The 17,805-nt window shown below is 45.1% G+C and overlaps 1 protein-coding gene across 1 annotated transcript in view; it reads left to right on the top strand.

The window, feature by feature from the left end:
* The first annotated feature begins 3,456 nt into the window (after window positions 1-3,456).
* CCDC64 (coiled-coil domain containing 64) overlaps window positions 3,457-17,805 on the top strand; it is a 46,080-nt gene continuing 31,731 nt past the window's right edge. The window contains exons 1-2 of the mRNA XM_009330876.1: window positions 3,457-3,498; window positions 4,588-4,803. Coding sequence (XP_009329151.1) covers window positions 3,457-3,498; window positions 4,588-4,803 — 258 coding nt within the window. The remainder of the gene's footprint in view (window positions 3,499-4,587; window positions 4,804-17,805) is intronic.

Raw genomic sequence — 17,805 nt, 5'->3', positions numbered from 1 at the left:
GGGCAGGCACGGGCCCTGCCGAGCAGCCACGGAACTCCCTGTGGCCACGATGGGGAAGAAAGGGTCTAAGAAAACCCTCTTAGGCCTGGGGGAGGCAAATCTGCTGTTCTTCCCCCTCCCCAGCTGCGAGCTGGCGTTATCGGCCTGGGGATGGGCCGCAGCACCTTGCTTCGAGAGGTTCCTGTGGGTCCTGTTTTGCTCCAGGACCCGGGTACCACCTGGGCAAGGAGACGTGCGCTGTGCTTGGCTCGTCACGGAAATGCCTCGGAAGTTAAATTTATACAGCAGGTACTGAGCTACAGAGCATATGAAACCCCTATGCTTAAGCTGTTGCGGCTAAGGCGTTAGGCATGGCAGGAGATAAGCCCTAACGATACGTCTCTGTTAGCTGGTTGCTCTGAAAAATACCTACAGGTATCTGGAGAGAGCTGTTTGCCAGGAACTCCGTGGATTCAGCTCTTTATTGATTTTTAAGGATGAAATAGAGCTATTACAAAGAAAAAGACTTGTGCAGGCAGCTTCTTTTGGAACAACTCTCTTGCACAACTATGTAAGAGAGCCACTATTACCCCCACTCTTTTTCTCAGAGATACTCTTGAAAATTTAATTCTCCCAGCAAGTAATACTGCTTAGAAGACTGAGAAAAAGCCCCTCTCACGTTTCTGGAGAGAGTTTGAACAGTGCTGGACTAACACTCAAATTTCAAGTCACAGCCCTAGACCAGTTCTTTCTGCACAGTCCTGCATATTCTTGTGTTCCTTCCTCACAGACTTATATCTCTCAAGTTCAAGGGGATTTGTGAAATTACTGTATGGCCTTTGTTCTCCTGACAAAATTCCTCTCTATTATTAAACTTAGCACTTTACCCTAGCTGATTCCTTCCTCTTTGCAGGGAAATCTCTCTGCATTTACTATTCTGATAGAAACAATAGTGAAGGTGACATTTGCTCAGATTGTTGTTTAGTGGCACTATTTGTCAGATTAAAATTTCCTAGAGCATTAAAATTTGCCAGAGCGAATATTTTCAGGTTGATCTTTAAGCAAGAACAGACGTATGTGGCGTTGCGCTGACGTGGTTTTCCTGATGAGTTGGAGTAGAACCTTTCCTACCGTTAAAGGAAAAATGCACAAGTTCAGGTACTCGCAGAGCTGCCTGTTAGGGAGTTCGGGAGTCTCAAATACCACTCGCTGTTTGCAAAATGTAAAAATGAAAAGGAGAGGGGGAAAACTATGACTTTATAGTACTTTAAATAACATCCCCCAAATGTTTACCTCTGCTCTTACAGGCCCATTCAGAAGGTGAATGAAGGGATGGTAAACGCAGCCAATTGTTTACATCTTTTCATCCCATTACTATCGTTCTAACTTTCCAGTTGAGTAACAGATTCCTGCATTTCAGACTACCCATCTGATAGGAATTAGTGTTATCTACTTAAGGGCCAGATTTTTTCCGCTGGGTTTGGCAGATCTAAGATGGTGCTACTTCACACAAAAGATCAAATTTGAACATTAATCTTCTACAACACAAGCCTGGTAATCCTAGCCTCTGCAGATTAAATGTTGGCCTCCTTCTGTTGCCACTGAAGTGAACAAAATTTCACGGTAAGCTTTTCAATTTCAGAGGAGCTAGGAGGAAGGACCCACATCTGTTACCTCCTTGCCTATGCTGAGAACTTTCTGACGATGACCAGAAGCAAAGTCTCAGATGAGATCCTTGGTGACAATTGCGCCTGATATAGTGATGTTTAAGTAGCATTTAGGAGGAGAGATTTTCTCCCAGTTAACAGTTCAAAGTTGGTTACAAGAGCTCACTGAAGCCTCTCCATTTCCCAACAGCCAATATGCTGGCCTGCTCCTCTGGTGCTTTGCCCCAAGACTAAATATGTTCTAGTTTTGTGGGTTCATTACTGAAGTGCAGCATTCCTGACATACACCTACTCTGGCAACTCTTTGACTTCACAGCCTGAATTCAAATTCATTTCTAATCATGGGATTGAAGTCCTGTAATAAATTCTGATATGTGGTCCTAGTCAGTTTTATCCTCTGCAAGGGATTAAAATAGCTAATACCTCTGTTTCTCTGACACAAAGAAGCTTGCCATGTCCAAGCATTTTACATACAGTATGAACCTTCTTTATCAGCTGGGAAACTCCCCCTTGCTCTCATCTCTTTAAATGAGGACCAGCCCATCTCAGTTAAGTTGAAGAGAAGCTGTTTTCAGAAGAAAACATCTTCTAGAAAGCAGTTCTGTGTAAAAGTCAGTGAGCGGCTGGTGGATGGAGAGACACTCAGAAAACAAGAAACTCCCCTACTGAGGACAGCAGTTTGCCCTGTCATCACTACATGAAAAAAAACACCTATCCAGATCTGCAGCCATGCAGGTGCTGGGGTGCAGGCAGGTGAGGGGAGACAGCTGCTGGGAGAGGAAGAGGCAGGAGGAATCAGGCAGCATGTCCAGTCTGGTTTATCCTCCCTCTTTGCAACAGCCTCTCTGCACCCCACTGGGTCTGGTTTCTCCATCATAACAGAATAAACTTGATATTCTTCGCCTCCCTCTGACTCCAACCTGTGTGATGGCCGTTTGGAGCTGTATGTAGTCTGGATTTTCTGTTGCAGTAAAGGACTAAAGTGGTTTTTAAATGATTGACAAGGCTTATTGGTGGCTTCTAAATCACATTTGAGTACGTCTGGGGAACTTCGGCTGCAGTGCTGCTCCTCAGCAGGCTGAAGTTTCATCTTCCATTTAGAGAAGGCCCTGGATCTTTCTAAACGTTGCCTAGCAGTGAAGGAGACAGAGCTATAAAAGACAGCATTTTCAGTGTGCTGCTGAAAGTGAAATTGTGGCTGCTCCAGCCACACTTAGGCTACAAACAGGATTTCTTTGCAATGGTTGTCATGGGCCTGGTGCTGGGATCTCATGCCTACCTATCGCATTAAAAATAATTATAATACTGCTTAGGTCTCTCATTTGCAAGGGGTGCTCACTCTTTTAGTGTCTGAAACACAGGAAAATACTTTTGCTTTGGGCCAGTGCTTTTAATCAGCCTTCCCTCACCTTTGAGGGTTTTCCAGAAAGTCCTGAATTTGCAGAAAGATTGGGAAGGGCACAAGCAGGGTGCTGCTACACTGCGCTGGAAGGAGCACAGGAAAGGATTTGGAGATAAGGTCAAGAAAGAGAAAACATGGCATCTTCTGCAGAGCAAGAGGTGGAAAATTAGTGATAACTCAGGCCAGAGTGCTGCTGGAGAAGTGGAGAGCTTTGACATTCAGACCTGCTCGGGAAGGTGGCAGAGACCCTGCAAGGGAGGCTGTGTGTCATCAGCAGTAGGCACCCAGGGGAAACAGCCACCTCACAGCCTGTGTTTCTAACAAGCAATAAAAAGCCACTTCACATAAATGCAGTGCAATTTTCTTTTCCTCCTGGCAGGTTTATTTTCCCCTCCTATCATAAGTGCCATGGGGATTGCTCACTGGGGGATGATACCCTGGGGAAAATGGGTGAGTGCTGCCAGTGCTGGGCCCAGTGGGTTTCTGTTCTTTGCTAAGACACACTCCTAGAAGGCTGGTGAATCTGACAGAGAGTAGCAGCAGGTTATTCGGGGGGACAGAAGACACCAACAAGGAGAGGGCCCCTGCTCTTCAGGTTTCCCTGCTAATCTTGGGACATGCCCGTGTCTCCGGTCTGTGACTGTTCTGCAAGTATGCGCAGGGCTTCGGTCACCAGGGGAAATTCAAGCTCAGAGTTTCAGAGCTGGGATTCTTTCAAATGGGCACAACGTAAATCTGTTTTGACCTGATTTGCAGCTCTGTTTCAGTCAAGCCCTCATTTAACTGAGCCTGTAAAACATGCGAAAGTTCCACCAGGTTCATGCTGTCCCTTGTTTTCCAGCTAGTTCTAAGCAGAGCAGAGTCTCCAGAACTGAGAGTGGTTTCTAAAAAACCTGCAACCCAGAACATGCATGTACATAATGTCTATAGAAACTACTTCATTGCATCTATTGCCATTCCAGAGCAGACCACATCAAACAATAGAGTTACTGTGCACTATCAAACTACCAGACAACTAATTAGGTCAGGAATAGAAGGAGCAAATGGATAGATGATTGAACTGTTGTTCATAAGACCCATATGACAAGAAAGATGCCTCATCTAGATTCCTCATCAGCAGTAAGGATACAGTTTCTGTAGTTTTGACTATAAAGGCAATTTTTAAAAGAATTATGCCACTGCCTACTGAAATATTGCTTTGGAGTTAAGCTAGGCTCTGCCAAATCAATTGGCCTGCCTGACCTATATATTCCGTCTATTGACATGCAGCCTGCTTTACTCTTTTGGCAGTTGTTTCAGTAAAAATTCAATGTGCTGATCTCCAGAGCCCAAGGACAGGCCAATTGCTGGAAATGGAAAGCAAGTTTAGTGCCAAGTGACCTGTCCTGACATGGGATTGCCACCTCCATGGTATTGTCACGCTCTAGTACCATCCTCTTTCCTGCACAAAAGGTTTCAGCCCTAAGCATAGAGGAGGAAAAGGAGGCAGCATTCACTTTTTCCCTCCCTTCCTAACCTCTTCTCCCCCCTGTTATCTAGCACCTAGAACAAGAGAAACATGAACTAAGGAGGCGATTTGAGAACAGAGAAGGAGAATGGGAAGGAAGGGTGTCTGAACTGGAAAGCGACGTGAAGCAGCTGCAGGATGAGCTGGAGAGGCAGCAGGTTCACCTGCGTGAAGCCGACCGCGAGAAGACACGGGCCGTCCAGGAACTCTCCGAACAGAACCAAAGACTCCTGGACCAGCTCAGCAGGGTGAGTAACCGCAGCACAGTGAGGGCAGGCACCCAGCCGCCTTGGTCGTGGGAAAGGCTTGCAGCTCTGCTATAAACCACCATTCAGGCAAACGAGCAGGAAAGCTTCCTTTTTAAGGAAAAAAAAAAAATGATTCTGCATCTGATCAGATTACATGGGTGTCCCTATAAAACATGCTGCCTTGAAACTGAATTTTACACCTTTAAGGAGTGCTGCATTTCATTGGCAAAACAGTTACGTTTCTGGGTTGAGCGGTCATTTACTGCATAGATGTCTCTCTCAACTGTTTTTGTATCTCAAACTGATTTAGAAAATCTGTTTCTAATTTACAAATAGGCTGAACAAATGTAGCACACAAGAAAAAGGCTAATCTGTGACAGTGAGGCAAAAGGCTTTTTGCTGGCCTCCCTTTTTTGACATACATTGGCTATAATGTTGTAGAATTGAACATACCATGTCATTCTAAGATGGTGTGTTCCTGCAGATAACTTTGCCATGGTTAGGTGTGTGAGAACCTACTGAAATTCCTTGGAATGGCATGTTTCAGCAAAGAGCTTAACTTGCCTCTGAACGAAAGAGGATTTATAGTGAGGCTGCTACAAATCAGCCTAATTGACTGAATACTTCCAGCATGGGTTTCTTTCTGACAGCAAGAGACTTAACAGTTTCTGCCTCCTCCCCCAGAAGTTAACCTGTCTTCTAGAATTAAGAACCTTGCTTTTTTTCTCCCCACTGGACAGTTAGTACAAACCATAATTTTAATGCTTGAGAACACAGTTACTCCAGCAGATGAAAGCATTTTCTTCTCACCAGTTCCTTATCCCCAAAATAGCACAGAACAAAAACACACACCACAGACTCATGCTGAAGAGGCCCATCTAATGTCGTAAGAGCACGTTTCAGACTACACTGTCAGAAGTGAGTCTGTGGGGCTAACGCAGGGATTGCCTAATGGAGGGTCGAAGTCTTGTTCACAACACTAGGACCAGAAGACTATGAAATGGGCCAAGTGTACAGGTCTCTTAATTTGTCTTCACTCGATATGGGTATGCAGTTTTCCTGTGCCTCTGGAGGTGAGAAGAGCAAGTCTTGGGTATAACACTCTGTACCAGCACTTGAAGAAATCATTCCTCATTCTGCTATAGATTTTCTTGTCAAGTACTAAAAAAAGCCACTTAGTCTGTGGATTTGTTTTTTAACCGGCTTTAAAAAAAAAACAAAACCACAGACCCCCTAACTTCCTTAACTCAGGAACACTGCTAAGTTTATCCGTGTTTTTAAAGCAATATTTGCCAAGGTAGCAGATGAGCTAGTGAAGATCTTTCACCTCTTCTCTGGGCAAAGCATATTTCATAAGACCCATAAGACATACAACATGGATGAGAGATTCCACCCAAGCCCTTGCAGAGCTCCTGTGTTATGTCAGGCTTCTTATCCAGGGCTAAGAACTTGGCTCCCATCAGATTTGGTGACCCTCAGTGATTTTCTATGTGCGCATGATTTCCATCACTGGCTGGGAAATGTAAGATTTGTTCTGGTCCCAGCAGAACCACAAAAGACCAGTCTAGAAGATAGGAGAGGAAAACCAGACAGCTTGCTTTGGGCTTTAAACTGCATGGGATTATCCTCACGTGACACTTGTGCTACAGGAGCCTCTCACAGCCCAGATGCTCAGAGAGCATCAGCTAAGCCTTGTGCAAAGGAACCACCAAGTTAGGTCTACCAGCATGCAATGTCCAAGCATGGGTTTTGTTCCCTTAACTCCCTATTACTGCCAGAAATAGTCTTCATCCACCCACTTCAGAACTGCCACATCCTGGGAAAAAGTTGAGTCTTGGTGCTGCCCTCGCTGCTCCAGCCCAGTCCTGCTCCCAGCTTGGAGATGAGGACTGTTGTTCTCCAACACAGATGAGGCAGACTGATAGAGACAGCTTACACTTGCTGAGGCACAATTCAGTGCTCATTGAGTTTGTCACCTGGCCAAAACTTGCTAGTAACTCAAATATAGCAAGGGATATAGCAAGGGTGTAAACAGTCTTCCTAGAGTCATGAGAATCTGGGCAAATTGAAACAGAGTTGGAACTGGTCTGTTGTCATTCACTCAGGGCTTTGGTTGAAGCTTTTTAAAATCTCAGCATTATATTAGCATTTGATTACTGGGTGCTTGGTATTCCACATTTGCTGCTCCATAGTGCAATTGCAGTCTTATTTATCTGGTCTCTTATTCTGAAGAGGTTATGCATGTAATCCTTGAGGCAGTGGTAGTGCTTAAACCCTGCACCCACATGGTTCTGGCTGCTGTTACTACTTCGTCTTTCAATAAATGAAAAGGACAAATACAGCTGCATGGATATGCTTGCCTACAGCTGTATTGCCATACGCAGGAGTCTTGCTGAGGATCACAAACTGAGCACCAGGAGAGGAAAAACCCTACAAAGAAGTGCTGTTACAGCTTCTGTGAACTTTGAGGCATTGCTGGTATCCTCCTTGTGTTCCTGGTTCTGCATTTTGCACCTGCATTTTTTGTCACAGTGGGTTGTTTGGGAGGAGAGGGTTATGAGAAGTCTGTGATACGGCAATGAAAGCCTTATTCAGAGCCTCAACTCTGCCCCATCCGACACTGTATACCCTACTAGAGGGCTTCACTCACAAGGCAGAAAGAAAGGGTCCTCTCTGGTACAAGTCATTCTACACTAGTAGGTACTAGCTCTTTAAATTTGAATTTCTACAGTTTTTAGCGATTAACACCTCATGGCCCAATTTCCAATACTTGAGCATCTCTCTCCTGGGGAAAGTATTCCCTTGGCACTAGGCTGTATATGTCAAATGACAGTCTCAGCCTCACGAGTGACCAGCCCACGTGGTCCTGCTTGCTCCTTCCGGGGTCCCTGGACTTCAGCCCCTTTTACCTCAAAGCAGAGCAGCATCCACCATCTCCTTCATCCTACCCCTCCTCAGTCCTGCTGCTGTGATATTCTTTCACCAACTAATTAAGCTTTAGGACATTTTTTTAACCCTGCCTTCCCCAGAGATGAAAGGCCAACCCAAGCACATACTTTTTTCCAGTTTAAACCTAGCACAAATGCTAACCAACCAAGCACGCAGTCCCACACACCCACACAAGGATAGCAAAGGGACCTGGAAAGCTCTGTCTTGCAAATAAAGCATGGGACTGAAAAAAATCCATCCTCAATTCTGGCAAAGACTGATAAGGAAAACTCAAGGATGGGGATTTTAAGTCTGTTCCAGTCTCTAAAAATGGGGATAACTGTCTTGCCTCAGAGTCACCAAGAGGCTAAAATAAGGTCCATAAAATGATTTGAGGTCTTCAGATGAGATGATATAGGAGAACTTTAGATATCTAATAATAGTAAGTAGGCTATAAGGAACTTTGTCTCCTCTTGAATGCAGCCTTTTGTGTGGTTCTCTGCTTTTAGCAGAACGGAGATACTGCCCAGGGTTACAGCAGTATTAAACCATGGGGAAATTAGGTGGGCTGGACTGGGAGCTCATAGTGAAAGACATGATTCAGATGCCAAAGATCAAGTTTAAGATTTCCACAGTAACCTTATTTTTTAATTTGCTAAGTGATGATTAAAATCCCTTCTGCATGTTGATTTGATTTCCCTCCCCCTGCCTCAGCACAGCAAAGCATGTAGTAACTCTCAGCAGTGTGTCCACACCAAGCTAAATGCCGATTTTACCTAGGAAAACTGCAGAGCACATTACGAGCAGTATGCCAAGGTACGTACCACTCACCATAAATGCTCAAGTACAGGAGTCAAAGTACAGTTTTGCTGAGAAAGTCGAGGCTTGGGAATTATTACATGTTCTGTTTCCAGCTCCTTCAGTCTCTCCCATCTGTTTCAGTTCCCCATTTGGAAAAAAAAAATCCTATGCTTTCTGTCCTTTTAAATTATAAAATTTGGGGGGAACGGGTATAGGGAAAGGTCTCCTCTTACATGTGCCCACAGCACCTAACACAGCAAGAGTCCTGTCCCCACCTTTGGGCTTCTAGGAGCTACTAATGCAAATAACAACAACAAGCAGCCCTCTTCCTGTAACAAGGCAACACATTACTACTTTGTCAGGGAGTGAATGAAAAAAGACTTTCACACTGTTTCTAAGTGGCTTCACCAGATGGCTTTCCCACACATTTCCTGCTACCAAGCTCTGGGCTCCCGTAGCTGTTTGCTGCATGTAGCTTGGGCGAGGATGCATCCTTCCCAGTTCAGCTGGGCTTCTTTTATGGTACATAGAGCATAAGGAAGTAATTTCACAATGTCAAGCTCAGGTAGTTTTTGCAATGAAAATCTGTTTTCAGTGGCAGGAAGAAGCGTGTCATCTTGCACTGCTGAAATAGCTCTTTGTGTTTAGAGAGGAGTGCTCGGCTGCTGCGGCATCCCTCACAGGGGCCCTCAATCACCAAGTTCTTATATTCACTCAGCAACTAGTGCCAACGTACTGCTACCAAGAATGAGGTGTTTCAGCCGGTCCCTCTGGTACAGCAAGAAAACAATCAGCCAGCTCACAAGTCTCCAAAGGAGGTTTTATTTGCTAGCCACAAACCCTTCCTTTCAGTAATATTTCAATCGAAGGAGTTTTGTTTCTAACTTTGCGCTGTAACATGCAGCATAGCTTCAGAGAACTGGCAGGCACTGCCTGGCTTTGATTTGAGAGAAACATTTTTATTCAAGAAAGAACTGACCATATTATATTTGCCTTTCCAAATCACTTTTACTTTAAATACATCCTTTTGTGGTCAGCAACATAGTTACAAGAGAGGCAGCTCTGTTGACAATTATTGATCTGAAGAGCTTTTCCTGAATGGTTGTTTGTTGGGTCTATCAGCATAGGAACAATGTTGGTTTTAAGAAAACCAGACTAATCATTGAAAAAAGTTACTGGAAAAAGTGTGCTGGGCAAGATTCATTGCTTTTGCCATGCCAGAGCTCTGTAGCCATTACACTGTGAGCTAGCTTGTCTTTAATTCCTTATTTTATCTGTACAGATGCTTAATACAAGCCTCCTTATGTTTCTTGTTTATTAAGTCATCTCCAATAGCCCAGCAGGGTATATTGGGAAACTCCATGCTTAGCACAGAGGCAAGTAAGTCAGGCTGAATTTAAGTACTGCTTCGGGGGGGTTATTTTTAAATAGAAGAGGATCCTGAGTGGACCTAGGCTCAGCAAGAGTTGCTTTGACTAGTCCCACATTTCAAGGTGCAGATCAGTCACTACACTGAATTCTTTTTCATTAAAAGTCTATAGTTTTTGCTGTGGCTCAAACTGTTTACTGGACCTATTCAGTAAGGAGTAGCTTACTGTAAGGAACTCCATACTGAGCTACTCAATAGCACATGGAGTCCTGCATAGCAAGTCTTGATCCACATCACCTCTGAGCAGTCTAAATTCAATGGTGGGGCGGGCAGATTGCATGAGAAAAGGCAGCATCCCTTCCTCTTGAAGGGGCTGAAGTACCTGCATTTAATGGTAGCTTAGGTAGGGCAGCTCACTCCTTGGGGTAGGCAGCCAGCCCTTCCGGCATTGCTTTGTGCCTGGCATAAGGCACACTTATGTTATACGTGGTGGGGCGAGAGGAAAGCAGATACCAGCGCAAGACAGAGCCAAACACTGAAGTCAGCAGATCTCCCATTAACCACATCAAGCACCCTCCAGCTCCCTGCCCTTCTAGAGCATCAGCAGATCCCAGCACTACGTAACCAGATCCCCGATCACCCAGTGAATGCAGATTAGCGTACATGCAGGAAAGGCTCCTTCTCACCAGCTACTTCTCCCCTAGCAGAGAGCACTTGTTAATAATTCAGCTTCATGCCACATCAGGACTAGAGTGCTGAGGCTTTCTATGCTAAAACTGTAAATATAGGACGTGACTGCAGCTGCGTGTTCTCGCATGCAAAGTCCTTCAATGAAATGATTCAGTGCCCTAGAAGGTAATGAAGAAACATCTTGAGGTCACTGCTGAGTGGCACTCACCCACCGTCCATCTGGGGGAAGGGAGACAGGCAGGAAGAAAGGCTCAACCCTCTCTCTGCTGAGAGTCTGGCCCAGCTTGCAGCACCCATTAACCCCATTTTAGGGCATCCAGAGCTTCAGGAGCCAGCTGGAACAGGGCCATCCGGACACCAAGGCATAAATGCAGCAAACACCAAAGAAGTAATTTTAGCGAAGATGGGGAGTGGCACCCCTACAGAGTTTGCCCAAAGATTTTGCACCCACCCATTTCATGCAAGATTTTTACCCTTATATCCTTTGAGTACTGGTGAGCACTGAGGGAATGGGCAGAAAGCTGCACACAGAATAGAACAGGGGCACATACTGCTACTGAACCACAGTGCAAAGCCCTCCCTAGGGAAAGGGCTAAAAAATTACTATTAAGGTAAGAAAAAAATTATGTTACTATTAAGGCAGTGGAACTACACAAATCCTTGCTCATGGGAAAAAGGATAGCATCCATCGGTCCCAGGGGCTGGGTGGTGGGACCCTCATCCTCCCCCGGGGCAGTAGAGCAGGTACCCCACCACCCCTGGGGACCCCTTGCTGGTTGCTAGGTGACAGCACACCACGGTCCCAGCTAGTGACGTTGCTGTGGCAACCGGGTGTGATTTCTCTGCTTGTAATGCCATGACAGTCAGCGGACATGCAGGGAGACGCACTTGTGACGTCCGAGGCAGGCAGGCAGGCGGGTGGCAGAGGCACGGCTGCCACCCCCATGGGCTCAGCTCGCTGCCAGGATGTGTTCCCAGCATCTGCCACTTCATTCCCGTCCCCCCCCTCATTTCCTCCACCCCTGTTCACAGAAATTTTTCCCCAAAAATCACTCTGGAGACCTCCCAGCCCAAGGCAGCCTGTTGTCCACACCACCCACAATGAGCTTTTGAGCCTGCTGGGGGAAAGGTAAACATTTTATTTTCTTGATAAAAAGAACTCCTTGTGAGCAGGTCAATCAACCCACACAAAGGTGACTCCACCAGGACTTGGCACAATGCATCTCCCACTGTGAATCCAGCTCAGGGAGCACAGCGCAACAGAAATTATCTGCCCAAGCCACTTAACCTCCACGCTGCGTATGGCTCATCTTTCATCCTCAGAGGCTTGTGGTGCCTGGATGGAACAGCAGAGACTGGCCCCATGAGACATCCCCAGAGCCTCCTGCCCCCCACACCTTGGGCAGCACATCAGCGTGGAACAAGTGTCTGGAGCACTATCTAGGACAAATATACATAAGTGTTAAGCACCTGGTAGTCAGCCATACACTGCTCTTCTCTGCACTTCAGCTGAGCCCAGCTCACAGCCCCACTTTCACCTCTAGCAAGTGGTTCAGGAACAGATTTCAGGAGTTTCTGCAAGGCTTCTGCCTTGAGACATTAGCAGCACAACTAAGCCATGAACATATGAAAGCAGGAATCCAACATGAAATCGAAGGTGAACTTGTTCTGGGGTGAGGAGAAAAATCTGTATGAGTCCTTCCTCCCCTCTTGCACTGCACTAAAAATTTCAAGTGGCTATTCCGTTTGGGTCCAAGTCTTTATAGGAATTGTTTTATTATGCAGTAGCTCAGAAGTAGGAACATGTGGGCAGAAGAGATTTTTTCAAAATATTTCTGCTTATTCACACTTGCTGTAAACACTTCCTCCAGGAGATTCTAGAAAGTAGGACACAGAAGGTGTTTGCATCCAGCCACTGCATTACTAGCTAGAACCAGAGCTAAACATGATTGAAGGCTTTGCAAATATCTACATAAGAAAAACCCAATTAAAAGCATTTGATCTTTAAAGAGCCATTCTGGGTTACAAAGTTTGCACACCTTATAATGAAAGTCTCTAAATTCCTTTTTTTTTTTTTTTAAGTAGGATTGCTTTTTCTAAATGCAATTTAGTAGACAATAGCTCAGGAGGGAAGTCTTTTCTACACTGAGGGTTTTTTGCCAGCTGTATTAGGTGCTCTGATTACCCATGAAATCATAGAGGCCCCTTGCAAAACAGCCTAGATCTTAATCAACATTTTCTTTAGAATGGCATTTAGCAAAACCCAGTTTATTTTGAGCACAGATATAAGATCAGCAAGACACTCTTGCTGACTTCTGATGGATGCTGCAATGCAATACAGAGCTGGCTTATGCTTGGCAGTACAACTCATGGGGGTGGGAAATGCCACCATAGATAGGAACAAGAAGCTGTCTAGAGGTGAGAGTACAACAGGAAACAACTGACAGATTAGGACATAAATCAAGTGATCTGCATGACAGAGTGACTGAGGTAAAAGGTTGCTGTCGTGGTTTAACCTCAGTCAGCAACTGAGCACCACATAGCTGCTCGCTCACTCCCCCCCTCCGGTGGGATGGGGGAGAGAATCCTCATGGGTTGAGATAAAAAGTTTAATAATTGAAATAAAATCCTAATAATAATAGTAATAATAATAAAAAGAATATACAAAGCAAGTGAGGCACAGTGCAATTGCTCACCACCTGCCGACCGATGCCCAGCCAGTTCCCGAGCAGCAGCGGCCCCCCCCGGCCAGCTTTCCCCAGTTTATGTGCTGAGCATGACGTCACAAGGTATGGAATGTCCCTTTGGCCAGTTGGGGTCAGCTGTCCTGGCTGTGCCCCCTCCCAGCTTCTTGTGCACCTCCAGCCTGCTCAGTCGGTAAAGCATGGGAAGCTGAACAGTCCTTGACTAGTGTAAGCACTGCTTAGCCACAACTAAAACATCGGTGTGTTATCAACATTATTCTCACCCTAAATCCAAACCACAGCACTGTACCAGCTACTAGGAAGAAAATTAACTCTATCCCAGCCGAAACCAGGACAGTTGCTCATAAGTAGTCCAAGAGAGCATTTCATTTGGAGGAGATACAGGTCGGCCTAAATTCCATTAGGTATCCTCCTAGAGAGGCTCAGTTCTGTAGCTGCAGAGATTTGCACCAGATTTCCTTCATGGACAGGATCCCTGTCAGTGTCTGAGGCGGGGGGACCACCAAGATCAGAAGTGTTGGGAACATTTCCATTATCTGTTCTCAACATCTCCTAATTAGTCTTCCCTGGAAGGTTCTAATGTTGAAGCATGTAAAGAACATTTTTAAAAGGAAGAATTACTTGGATAGTTTCAGCTGGGTTATGATTCTACCAAGATTAGCACAGTAATGCAGATGTGTAATAAATGTAGAGCTATCACAGACCAGTTACAAGATCTGGGGATATATGGCTACCTAAAGCATCCAGCTCACTTGAATTTGCGCTTTAAATACCATTTACTAGTTCCACTGTGCAGTTCATCTGACAAAAAAAAAAAAAATCTATTGTGTTTTGCCTTCATTGCTTCCCCCTACCCTTTTGTCCCTGAGTCTTTCCCCCCTCCTGGATACATCTCAAAAATCAGTTGAAGCTTAAGTTATCACCAGCCTCAGGCTGGTAGTTGTCTCTGCAGTTTTGTTCCTTAAGCTGATGGGAGACCATGTTATCCCTCAGTTCCTTTGCGATTAGCTTGGCCTCCACTTTCAGTACACCAAGAGGGGAAAATTTAGCCTTGTGATTCCCTTGTTCTCTACATCCTTGGAAGTCTGTTCCTGAATCCACTTCCAGACTTGGCACAGTTGTAGTAACAGGGCTGCTCTTAGAAAGCTATTCCATTTGGCAACTATTTAGCATAAGTTGTTCATGTTTATTTGTTGAATAAAGCCCCATTGTATTTGGTTGCCTACAAGCTCAGATCAAGGAAAACTGAAGTCTTCTGCAACTCAAGTATAGACCAGCAGATTTGTTGTTCACACCAGGGCCATGAGGCAGGTACAAACCTTAAGACTTGCTAGAGGGAAGGGTCTACGCTTACAGAAGAGATCCATAGTCCCAGTAGCTTTTGCAGGTGAAGTTTTCAGGAGCAAGTAAACACCCACACGTTTTAACAGAAGGGGACCTTTCTGAGAAGTACGTAAAGGTTCTGTTTCTTTACTTGGTTAGCAATAGATTTTGCATAGATTTTGTTGCGACACCAGAAAACTGAGGCACTGAGAGACTAGGCAATAATTGTCAGTGTAAGCTGACAAACAAGACCCTAGTAAAGTTAAATCTCCTCTCCACTTAGGCAGACTGCACAAGAGTTTGAGCTTTTCTCTTGATCTTACAGAATGCGGATGAATTGTTTTTGGGTGGTTTTTTTTGTTTAGTGTGAATTAGGAATTTAGTGAGCTATGTCCCATACTGAAAGTGTACCACCCCAGGAAAAAGCTAGTAGTCCAGGCATTACTCCTTTATAGCATTTAAGCTTTATTCTCCATATCCCTTACATAAAGGACAATGTGTATAAGTTGCAGGATAAGAATTAGACTGGACATGAAGAAAAACATCCCAGCTGTAAGGTTAGCTGAGTAGGAGAACAGATGGCCCAGAGATTCTACAAGGTCTCCATCAAAGGAAGCTTTCGGGAAGTGGCCAAGTAGCCACCAGTCAGGCAGGGCTGGTCCATTTTTGCCTTGACATGAGAACTAGGCAAAGGTAAGTCTGAAAGAGGCCTTCTGAGGTTTTTATCTTTTATGCAGGCACGACTTTCAGTAACATCAGGTCAAGTCTTCCTGCTATTTATGAATATTGAAGGAAAGAGGCAGAGACACCTGAAGGAATACTCACAAGAAATAAGTGATCTCTAAGGCTTTGGAACAGACTTGCATTTTCACTTTACACAGGCATAAAGTAACTGACGGGTGAAAACAAACGTAAACAGGGGACTATTCAGAAGTGGGTTCCAACCTTGCTTGAGCATGAGCTCTTGAACAGACCCAGATACTGGGGGAGTCACGCTTTCCAGCAGATTTATGGTTAGATGAAGCCAAATGAGAAAGTCTGAAATGACACTTTGTTCAAAAGAGATTGTTTGTAGAATTTAGCAGCGTGTGATATTTGTCCAAATAACATCTATTCATCAGCTATGAAGTTGCACAGGGATTTGCTAACTCAAATTATTCCTGTAGTTTTTGCCTCTAATCCAGAGAGATTTATTTCCCTAGGCTTTACTGGATGTTGTATTTCATGTTGTGCACAAAGTCTTCCTAAGCGTTGTGCTTCTTACTCTTTATTTCCCTCTCCAACTTAGCACAAGGGACCAGACATCTTAGTGAAGACTAACTAATAAATATTCAAAGCTTTAAGAGCTCAAGATAAATGCTTATGAAATTGATGATTTCATTAATACTACTACCTCTTCCTGGGGCCTTTCTGTGCCTGAAGCACTGGTGCCATGGGCACAGTCCCTTACCCTGCAGACAAGGAGGGGCCTCCCAGTCTTGGGCTGCTTTATCAACCTATACCGCAAGAAACCACTACTCCCAGATCTGCTGAGCTACCCCATATTCATGTCAGTCAAGGCAAGACAGCCCAAAAAGCCACTATTCAACCTGCTCAGGCTCATCTGGCTTGTTTCCATGATATGGTGGAATGAGCTCAGCCCAGAGGTAGAGGTGGAAAAGGATAATACACACTTGGGAACGGCACGATTTTTTTTTCTTTTCCCTTGCCACATGCAATTGCATATCCTTGGTGCTTTTAAAGCTGAGTAAACACAGGCACCTCAAGATCTCCAAGCCAGCACCCTGCCTTTACATGGAGCCCATGCTGGACACAGACCCCAAAACAAGCAAAGAGAGAATGGTATCATTTAAGAGCAGGACTGGAGGCAGGCAGAATCATTACTCACAAGCAATTTTCTTGACTGGCTGGAATAGACAGGCCAAGCACCATTTTACTTTGAACGCCTTGAAGGAGAGGCACGTGCCACTGCAGAAACCTCTACTGAGATTGTAGCTACAGATTTGTACAATTTAAAAACTCCTCAAAACCCACCTACAGAGGATTAACAGGTTGATTTACTTCATTTAAAGAGGCCTTCTTCATTCCAGGCATTATCCAAACCAGCAGCTCAGAGCTGCTTACCGAGATTAATTCTGGCACCATGAGACACAGCCCATCAGCTGCAGGCTGGCTCTCATCAGCGCCTTCCTTTTAAAGGAGTAATTTGCATCAGGCTTTGAAAACTTGGGAAATTCCTTCTGTCTTCCCATCCTTCATAATCCTCCATCAGGAGACAGTACCACAGAATAAGAAGGTCAAGTTGGGGGAGATAGAAGGAGACAGGCAGCCTTTGTCCCTTCATTACAGGTCACTGCCTCACCTCAACACAGGAAGGGAAGATTTGCCCAGTGTGGGACAGTTCCAGACCACACAGCTTTAGTGCTCCTGGTCCTAGATATGGGCTGCCTCCATCAATCTCTGTCCCTTCTCATGGCCAGGGAGCACACTGCCAAGAAAATATTTTGCTATGTGAAACAGATGATGCAGAAGCCTTTCCAAGCATGAATTTGTTCAAATGAAGATATTAGCTCTCCTATTTCTTTTAATCTCCCTAAGCAGAGCTATAAACCATGCCAGGTCAGGGAAAATGGCCTAATCTGACCAAAATGCTTGTTCAGACTCACATACCAAGTAGCCCATGATGTTAACCCTTCCCACAGCTCAGGGAACACGACATAAGCACCCAGAGCCAGCTGGCCGTGGTGCAACTGGGCTCACCCTAGGGACAGGGAAGGAGGAAACAGCTGGTTATGCTGGAAAGCCATTGCCAAAGGACACATCTATGCCTCTATACATATATACACACACACACCCCTCCACTCTTCCCTCCCCTCACATCACTTGGCATACAAGACATTTGCATGAGGCACCTGCTAGTATTTCAAGCACGTGAAGTGGACAGTTTTCATTAAGCCTGTGTCAGCACCACAGACTGAAATTGCTTGTTTATACCTACACAGTCTGCTGATGCTGCAGAGTGCAGACAGATGGGCAGCCATCTCGCAACACCGCAAAAGCCTTGTCTGCTTCTTTGCACAACAGTGGATGAGGCCACTGCAGGATAAGTTGGAAATATCAAGGCCAAGTTGCTGCTGCTTTAATATCACAGGGAAATTTTTTGCTTGTGTACCAACAGTCTCCCAT

The sequence above is a fragment of the Pygoscelis adeliae genome, unplaced genomic scaffold (genome assembly GCF_000699105.1).
Source record: "Pygoscelis adeliae isolate BGI_AS28 unplaced genomic scaffold, ASM69910v1 Scaffold358, whole genome shotgun sequence".
Classification (NCBI taxonomy): Eukaryota; Metazoa; Chordata; class Aves; order Sphenisciformes; family Spheniscidae; genus Pygoscelis; species Pygoscelis adeliae.
This window is presented reverse-complemented; position numbering and strand designations above follow the sequence as displayed.